The sequence below is a fragment of the Nicotiana attenuata genome, unplaced genomic scaffold, assembly GCF_001879085.1.
Source record: "Nicotiana attenuata strain UT unplaced genomic scaffold, NIATTr2, whole genome shotgun sequence".
NCBI lineage: Eukaryota > Viridiplantae > Streptophyta > Magnoliopsida > Solanales > Solanaceae > Nicotiana > Nicotiana attenuata.
The window spans coordinates 8,792-18,853 of NW_017672176.1; the positions used below are offsets into that span (position 1 = coordinate 8,792).

General features: G+C 36.5%; 1 protein-coding gene and 1 long non-coding RNA gene across 2 annotated transcripts; one reads left to right on the top strand and one right to left on the bottom strand.

Annotated features, from left to right (window-relative positions):
- Positions 1 to 2,535: 2,535 nt before the first annotated feature.
- LOC109212170 lies at positions 2,536 to 5,039 on the bottom strand. Its single transcript, XR_002065820.1, has 3 exons — positions 4,954 to 5,039; positions 3,145 to 3,255; positions 2,536 to 2,757 (listed from the first exon to the last, which is right to left on the bottom strand). It is a non-coding gene; the product is annotated as an uncharacterized LOC109212170 (long non-coding RNA).
- Positions 3,287 to 5,692, top strand: LOC109212169 (transcription repressor MYB5-like). The gene is made up of 2 exons (XM_019375790.1): positions 3,287 to 4,087; positions 4,884 to 5,692. Exons 1-2 carry the CDS (start codon positions 3,711 to 3,713, stop codon positions 5,437 to 5,439), a joined length of 933 nt encoding a protein of 310 aa, XP_019231335.1. The 5' UTR covers positions 3,287 to 3,710; the 3' UTR covers positions 5,440 to 5,692.
- The last annotated feature ends 4,370 nt before the right edge of the window (positions 5,693 to 10,062 follow it).

Consider the following 10,062-nt stretch of genomic DNA (forward strand, 5'->3'; position numbering starts at 1 on the left):
AAATACAAGACAAGTAAACAATATGGGAGGGGAAGCATACTGTGGGGAGATAACAATTTCAAGTAAAAGTTGCCTTGTAATGAAGGAAATAGCACAACTCATACAATAATAAGGAACAGAGATCAACAAGTGCACGGCATCACCCTTCGTGCTTTTACTCTCATCCTCACCAAGCAATAGTATAATAAATCGTGCACGGCATCACCCTTCGTGCTTTTACTCTCGTTCCTCACATAAAATCAATAGAATCGGCACAGAATGGCACATCGTGCGGCACGGCATCACCCTTCGTGCTTTACTCTCTTTTCCTCACAATAAGCAAACAATGCACGGCATCAACCTTCGTGCTTTACACTCTTTCCTCACAAGAAACAAACAATGCACGGCATCACCCTTCGTGATTTAACTCTCGTTCCTCACCCAAACAACAATCACAAACAAGGGCAAGAGAATAACAAAAAAATAATAAAAATCCCGGCAAGGGAACACAAACAACAATTTAAAACCCGGCAAGGGTACACATCAATAACCTCAACGTCCCGGCAAGGAAAAATATTCAATAATCAACAACGTCCCGGCAAGGGAACAACTTAAATACTCTTTCTCTTCTTTTCACTTTTGATTCATAAATCACTTTACCACTTGAGCCAATGCTTCAAAGGGTTCAATCGTTTCATATACTTTCACATTGGAAATATAACTTGAGTCAATTCTCCTCGATGTTCAAAGGACACAATTTACTTCCACAACTTATCACAACCAATAGGAATTCACCACCAAGTCATAAGAAGTACAACGAAACCAAGATATTCACATTTAAAGACACACGGTCATGCTAGACACCAGCGTATAGATACTCGTCACCATGCCTATACGTCGTACACAACAAGGTTAGCAAATAAGACTCAGCTCCTAGTCCCTCAAGCTAGGGTTAAACCAAACACTTACCTCGAACTTCCAGGGCCAATTCAATCCTCAATAACCGCCTTTCCTCTCGAATTCGGCTCCAAATCAATTGTATCCATACAATAATGACTTTATTACATTAATAAATGCTAAGCAACGCGAACCCAAAGTCTAATTATAGTTTTTCCATCATTTTTCCCAAAAAGGTCAAAAATGCCCCCGGGCCCACATGGTCAAAACCCGAGGTTCGAACCAAAACCCGATTACCCATTCCCCCATGAACTCAAATATATAATTCATTTTAAAATCGGACCTCAAATTGAGGTCAAATCCCCAATTTTAGAAAAACCTAGGTTCAACCCAAAATACCCAAATTTCCCCATTAAAATCTTTGATTTGAAGTTGAAATTATGTTAAAAGATGTTAAGGAGTGAAGAAAATGAGTTAGAAATCACTTACCAATCGTTTTGAAGAAGAAGGGTTGTTTGGAAAATCGCCTCTTATGTTTTGGGTTTTTGAAAAGTGTAAAATAACTGAAATTCCCGTTTATTTATACCCCTCTGAAGTTCCCTGCGCGGACCGCGCAAAAAGGACCGCGGCCGCACAGGCCTCCCTGAAGACCTGCGGATCCTTGCCCCGTGCGGACCGCACAAAGACGACCGCGGCCGCACAACACCCACCGCGGACCGCTCGAAGGCGACCGCGGCCGCGCTGGCCCCTCCGTGGCCGCACACGATTTCTCGCGGACCGCGCTAGAGGGTTCAGAGACCTGCAATATTTCCTGAACCTGCAACATCTGATCTTTTAAGTCTAAGGCACCCCGGAACCTACTCGAAACTCACCCGAACCCTCGGGGCTCCAAACCAAACAAACACACCACCTCAAAAATATCCTACGAACTTATTCGTGCGATCAAATCGCTAATATAACATCATAAACATCAAATTAAGCCTCAAAATCCATGATTTCTTCCAAATTTCACAAAACATCAAATTTCCCGTTTCAAGTCCGAAACACGTCAAACGACGTCCGTTTTGAACCAAACTTTACAGAAAGTGCTTAAATCATATATAAGACTTGTACCGGGCGCCGGAACCATAATACGGGCCCGATACCATAGTCTTCTAATCAAATTTCATTTCCAATTTCCTTAATTATTTCAAGAAAACAATTTCACACAAAAATTCATTTCTCGGGCTGGGGACCTCGGAATTCAATTCCGGGCATACGCCCAAGTCCCATATTTTTCTACGGACCCTCCGGGACCGTTAAATTACGGGTCCGGGTCCGTTTACCTAAAATATTGATCGAAGTCAAATTTATTCATTTTAATATCAAAAATCAATATTTTTCTCACAGAATTCATATTTAAGCTTTCCGGCTACGCGCCCGGACTGTGCACGCAAATCGAGACAATCCTAAATGAGGTTTTCAAGGCCTCGGAAGTACAGAATGGGTAAGAAAATAGGTGATGACCCTTTGGGTCGTCACAATATTGCTTTGATATGCGTGAATGTAAGATGATTACAAATGGTTAAGACCCTCTTTATATAGTAGAGGAACCCTATTTACGGTATAATTCTAATTACAGAAGAAAATCCCATGATTAGCTAAACAACCGCCCTTGATTTGATCTGTTCCGAGATTTCCACCATTATCATCGACCAGTCACGGATATCTCGTCTTTTCGTTATTATGCTATCTCAGGTTTTGTTCAATGTTTATCCCGTTCGATCTCGATTATTACTGGTCTCGATTTCATTAGGCGTCTCGAACCCCGAACTTGGTACCTTATCCTCGTATCTCGATCTGTCAAGCCATGGGACTGATCCTCGATCCATCCTCCTAGTCCTGGTTAATTAGTAAAATCGGGTGGGCCCGGTTTTAACCGTATACAAATTTAAACTTTCACGAAACGACGAGTCCTCAATTAAATTAATTACTTATTTGCTTGCATGTTCGTTTTCTAAGGATAATCAATGCGTGAGCCCCATTCATATGTATATCGTTACCATTTCACTATAAGAGGTAAGAAAGCATCTAATGAAGTCTTCTATTTTTGGTCATAATATTATATGAAGAAAACCAAGTGCAACTTCCATCAATTCGTACATGAGCTGTTTATCGTGGCCATATTACTTATAAAAGTTCTGCGACCCTTCTTTTCTCTATTTATCGTAGCCATATTATATATCTCAATGATAAAAGCTAAACATAAATATTGTAAAAGTGACATACCATCGAGGGATGTGATGGAATGAAGGATATTCTTCCGTCTTTAATCAGAGCTCTCGGATTTGATCCTTACCAATAAAAACTTGTCTTAATGGATTATCAATAGCGCTTCCCCTTAAAGATCAATACGATACGAATTTGGATTAGTCGAGCTTATAGTAGCTGTTCTGACACCAGATAGTTAAATAAAAAAATTGTAAACATGACTTGTTCCAATTAAAAGTTCACTAAAGGGCAGCCCTGCACTAAGCTCCCGCTATGCGCAGGGTCCAAGGGAAGGGGCGGACCACAAGGGTCTATAGTATGTATTCTTACCCTGCATTTCTGCAAGAGATTGTTTTCACGGCTTGAACACGTGATCTCCTGGCCATATGGCAACAACTTTACCAGTTACGCCAAGACTCCCCTTCCCAATTAAAAGTTCACGATAAATATAAAAATAAAATCTCCAAAATCAATTTGGGAAAACGTGTGGTAAGTGCAAAGAAAAAGCGCGTAACTACGTACAACACAAACTCCCTCCCAAATTTAGTAGTAAGACATTATCACTCTCACTTACCCAACGTAACATGCAACCAAATGTTAAGAATTCATCTCCATTTCTTTCTCACCTTAGCAAACTAAAAACAGAAAACTTCACAAAGCGAAACCAAAGAAAGATGAGAACACCAACATCATCAAAAACAAAAGTAACACCATGTTGTAGCAAAGTAGGGTTAAAGAGAGGGCCATGGACACCACAAGAAGACGAGATATTAACAAATTATATAAATAAAGAAGGCGAAGGACGGTGGCGTACACTGCCAAAAAAGGCGGGGCTCCTCCGTTGTGGGAAGAGCTGCCGCCTCCGGTGGATGAATTACCTCCGTCCTTCTGTCAAACGCGGCCATATTTCGCCTGATGAAGAAGATCTCATCCTTCGCCTCCATCGCCTCCTTGGCAACAGGTCCTCCAATCTTCTTATATCAATTGTTGTTTATATTATTGGCTTATTATTTTTTCCCTCTACTCTGATTTATATCACCTTTAGTTATACTATACATTTCTCTCTTCTTTTTTCTAATTATAAAAATATCTCTATTTATATTGTGAGAAAATAAAACTCACATGTCGATCTATATTGTGTTGGGAATTTTCGACTGATACCACTAACCTATAAGCATGGATTGTTTACTTTTACTAATCTTTTTATCTTCTTTTGAGTTTTTGTTAGGGTTTGCAGTATCTTTGAGTTTAATTTTTGTTTAAATCTAGTTTTAGAGTCGGCCTAACCCCACACCACAATGCTGGTTTTCGATTAAAAAAATAATTGTGGTTTTAGTGTAATATTGGAAGGTTGATTTTGAGATTAGAGAAATTTTCATGAACATTTTATGTTGATTTTTAATAAAAAGTTAGGTTAATTTTTATTTTTAGTTTGAAGGAAATATATATTTTCGTTTTATTTGTGGAAATTAAAGTATATATCTATTAATTAAACAACTGTTATTTTTTTATTTTTGGAATAAATCAAAGAGGCCCTAATATATAATCTTACTTTACATTTCCAAATGTCTAAATGAATTCATTTCTGAAGTTAGAGATCTTGAGATTGAACTCAACCCCCACAAAAGAAAAGGACAATTTAGCACTCACAATGTGTTATTTTTTTCCTTCTGTTCTATTTGAATCTTTAATGCTTCTTTACTTAAAATATGATTTTTCTTTCTTATATTTTTTTTATTTCCTTGGAAATGTTGTAGGTGGTCCTTGATAGCTGGGAGAATTCCAGGAAGAACAGATAATGAGATAAAGAATTATTGGAACACTCACCTTAGCAAGAAGTTAATCAGCCAAGGAATAGATCCAAGAACTCATAAGCCATTAATAAACCATAATTGCTCAAGTGATGATCAAATTACCAACAAAGCTTCTTCTTCTTCACCTTCTTCATCTTCAAAATTAGCAAATGATTTCAACACAATTCCAAACCCTATTTACATTCCTTTCCAAATGGAAGAACCATTAAGAAGCATCAATATTAATCATCCTGGAGAAATTACGAGTCTTGATGATTATCAATATCAAAGTAACGCGATACTTGTCAATTATGATGATGATCTGAATATTGTGGTTGAAGAAGATGATGAAATGAATTGTTGCACGGACGATGTCTTCTCCTCGTTCTTGAATTCTTTGATCAATGAAGACATGTTCAATAGCCAAAACCAACAAATTACCAATGGCATGTTTCCAGATTTTGATCCTTTGATTAATCCTACACAGGATAATCAAAATAATCACCAAGAGAGTGGATGAATGGAGATGTTTATGTGCCTTCTCTAATTACCTTCACATGGTTATATAAGAAATAGAAGAAGAATTTGGATTCTTATTGATTGTAAGCAAACCATTCTTTCTCTTGATGATGTTCTAGCTTGTTTTTATTGTTTTGATATGTAACTTATAAATATGAATTTTAACCATTATCTTGTAATGGAATATGTATGTGAGGTTTGTACATATCGTAATGCCATAAGTATATGTTTGAGTTTATTTATTTTTCTAAAGTAGTTTTTGGTTAACTCTAACCCTGAAAGCTAGCTGAAGATGTGACATTACCCAAGACCATATAATAAACGTAATATATATATATATATATATATTGGATTCCACAAAATGTGGTAAACAAAATACCCCCTCCCACTCCCAAGACTAGATATCTGGTGCGTGAACATTGTAAAATGAGGGCTCAAAATCGAGTAAACTAAGAATTATGATGAATCTCACTCTGATATCATGTTAAGAAAATAGATTTTGGGTCTAATATACCGTGCAATGATATGCAACAACAACAACAAACCCAGTTTGATCCTAACAGGTGGGGTCTGGGGAGGGTAGTCTGTACGCAGACCTTATCCCTACCTAATGCAGGTAGAGAGTCTGTTTCCAATAGACCCTCGGCTCAGGAAGGACAAGAAGAAGAGGAGGAAAGCAAGGAAGGAAGAAAGAAGGAAGAGAAAAGAAAAGGGGGGAGATACAGGATAAGTAGTACCAAATAATAGCAGCAGGGAATACAATACCTGAGGCGAACACAATCACATAACGTAATAGAAATCTAAGAATATGACGGGACATGCATGCTACTAAGACTATCGGTGAACAACTATAAACTACCTACTAACCTTCTACCTTAATCCTCGACCTCCACACCCTCCTATCAAGGGTCATGTCCTCAGTGAGTTAAAGCAGCGCCATGTCGTGTCTAATCACCTCTCCCCAGTACTTCTTAGGCCTACCTCGACCTCTTCTCAAACTCTCCATGGACAACCTCTCACACCTCCTGACAGGAGCATCAATGCTTCTTCTCTTAACATGTCCGAACCATCTCAGCCTTGACTCCCGCATCTTGTCCTCCACGGAGGCTACTCCCACTCTGTCCCGGATAGCTTCATTCTTAATCCTATCTCTCCCGGTACACCCACACATCCATCTCAATATCCTCATCTCTGCTACTCTCATCTTGCAGGTGGGAGTTCTTGACTGGCCAACACTCAGCCCCATACAGCATAGCCGGTCGAACCACCACTCGATAAAACTTACCCTTAAGTCTTAGCGGCACATTCCTATCACACAAAACACCGGAAGCGAGCCTTCACTTCATCCATCCCGCTCTGATGCGATGTGCGACATCTTCGTCAATCTCCCTGTTACCCTGGATAATAGACCCGAGATACTTAAAACTCTCTCTCGGGGATAATAGACCCGAGATACTTCGGCAATGATATGCACTTGCTCAAAATTCTATTGAGTTGGGCATGTCACTTATAATTTGTGAGGATGTTCGATTTTAGGTCCCCTCCTTTATCTAATTGTATTTTGGATTTTAATATACAAGGTAGGGGTAATGCCAATCTCCTTGCTACCACAAGACGGCTTTAACTAAAAGCAATCCTAACACATCAGGATGAATATAAAGTTCACATTAATTTAAATCAAGCATAGACTCTTAACATTTTACATTAATAACAAATCCAACATTTTTTTGTTCATCATCTCCTCTTAAAACCTCCATAAAGCTCTAGATACAAATTTAAGCTGCAACAACATATTTCCATGTCATCACAACTTTTACTTTCTTTTACAAGACTTTAAGGTTCTTTTTTTTTTTTAAACTTTCTTTTACCAGACTACATAGTTTTGGAATATATCTTCTTCATGTCTTCAATTGTCAAGGTTTTGTCTACATCTTCCTTTATATTTGACAACAACATGAAGTACCATCCTTAGACCAAATTTTCAGAACTTCAACTAAAAGCAGCTACCAGTCTGTTTATTTTAAATATACTGCACATGCGATTGGTAGGTAACTCTAGATATACATGCATATTTTACTTTCATTTTACTACTCGAATAATATTGTTGTAAGGTCCGATAAAATGAGACTGAAAATTACCTTAAAGATGCAAATATTACTTGTCATAATAAATATTCATTCATGCAAATCAACCCTTAAGTTGGTGCGAAATGTATAATGACCACCGTTCTAAAAGTTGGTCTATAGCGAACCGTTCAAAAATATAAAATTAAACTAAAGTTGGAAATATTTCTTAAGTTCCTCTTTTTTCAATTTCTCATTAAGCAAATAACATCTTCTTCTGCATGTAAGCATATGTTATGTTTTTTCTTTAATCATAATGGGGAATGCTTTTACTTTATAGTATAGTTTAATATTTGAGCACCTAATAGTCCGAAAATATAATCATGTATAGAATGCAATTGCATTTTCTTGACTGAGAAAATATATGCATAATATGGTCATATAACTAGTCAAAACAACAAGTCGAAATTCTGGTAGCTAACATGCATTCGACTAATTAATTGATTAAATATATCAATTTTACTGAACCGAAAATTATATATTCTAAAAAGGAAGAACGTAGAAATTAACCATCCAATGCATTGAAAATTGCTGCAATATATATTACGTAGTTGAAACGAGCTTCCACGAATAAACGGTAGCTTGAAGAAAGAAAAATAGAATATATATTCAACATGAACATAAATTATTAGAACTATATGCATATAAGAATATGTATTCAAGAGTGCCAAAAATATATTTTTTAAAAAAGACATGCAAAATTTGTTTCTGTTTAGTACCATTTTACAAGCTCTAGGACTAAAAACAGAATATATGGAGATGACTTTGCATGTAATATAAAAAGAATAAATAAAATTCTACAAATTAAAATCGTTGACTCACCCGGAAAGTAAACTCGTAGCCATTGCCATGTTGGAGCTAGAAAAAGTTCCTTTTAAAAGATTTTCCTTACTGTTTTTCCAGAGAATATACAACTTGTAAAATAAGATTAGTTAGAAATTATTAGTGTAAAATGAAATTGTAGAAGAAAAATAAGGAAAGAATTGAATGGTTTCAGTTTGAAACCAACTACTAGAAGAGAGAAATAAGAATAGAAGAGCTTCTAACAAACCACTACTTATACCCCTCTGTCTCCCCCCACCCCCCACCCACCCACCACGGTGGATATACCATTACGCTACCAGGTTTATTCAAACCCAATATTTTTTATGTGGAGCATAAATTTATGCGTAAAATTTTGCTAAAATTGTAACGCACTCCTAACAAATATTAATAGATATGAATTCATAACTTTAAAAATATAATAGATTCATACTAATTCATAACTTTAAACGTCAAATTTAATTCTTGAATACGCCTCCTAAAAAAGGCGTAGTATTAAGATAAGAATAAAAGAAAAAACCCTAATAGGAAAGGATGAGTCAATGACATGAAGAAACTTGTTGAATATTAGTTGCAAAGATATTTTGGATATTCATGACCAAAAATAAGCTAGTACTTAGCTTGTTTTTCCCCTACTAAAGAAAATATGTATTTTTTGAAATATTTAAAATCAATAGTCTACTTTTCCCTTTTTCCTTCCTTGTATAAGATTGACCGGTAGTTTTTGTAATACGGAGATCTTGGCTAGAAATTGACTATACCTGACTTGGATAGATACATGAACTATAAATGTACATCCTAACTAACAAGCACATATTTGTATCTGGTATTTATATTAAAGTAAACAACTTAATTTTAATAGTTTAAAATAAACTGAAACTATACATCAATTAATCATGATTAAGGCATAGATGTGCGTATATAATAACGTACGTCTTGTATCTATTGGTTTGATATGAACATGAATAGTTGAAACTAATAACTGTTGGTATTATTGTGTTCAAAATCAGAAAATCAGAGAAGCAAACAAATGTTAGTTCAATAAACAAATCGTAATATAATTCCGAGCCCACTGAATTCACAATGTGTCCTTAAGGAATTTAATCCCCTCACTGTTGCCCAAGGTTATCGATTAATTCCTCCCAAGATAGAACGGAATAACTATTCTGTTGGCCCAAGAACAGGTGAAGTTTTGAAGATTGACAAAAGAACTCAGTCATGGACCAGGTCCATCTTGTGAAGCACAGTCATGATCAACCTATACATGTGAGATGCACATGAAGGAGATAAATCTAACTGATCAAGAAGCAATATCTCCTGATCTGATCGAAAAGGTTGCATATTGGATAAGGAGAGAAAGACTCCTTACATGAAGAGAACACAGTTTAGGAAGAAGATAGTGTTAGAGTTTGAGATCACTATGAACTCTTCTACGATAGAAGAGTAGTAATTGAATTTCAGTCAAACTCTGATTACTAGCCCATTAAATATCAGTGTTGTTCTCTTTTACAGGTAACACACATAGGCAGAAGTTAAACTTAAATTGAGAGCAAAAGAGCAAGGCGATTTTGCAAGCAATTTATGTGTGATTCGAGTGTGCAATCCTGAAGCTACTTGAACGAGATAGAAGAACCAGTTCCATGTGTCTATCTTTTATTCTAGTTCAATTGTAGTAGGTG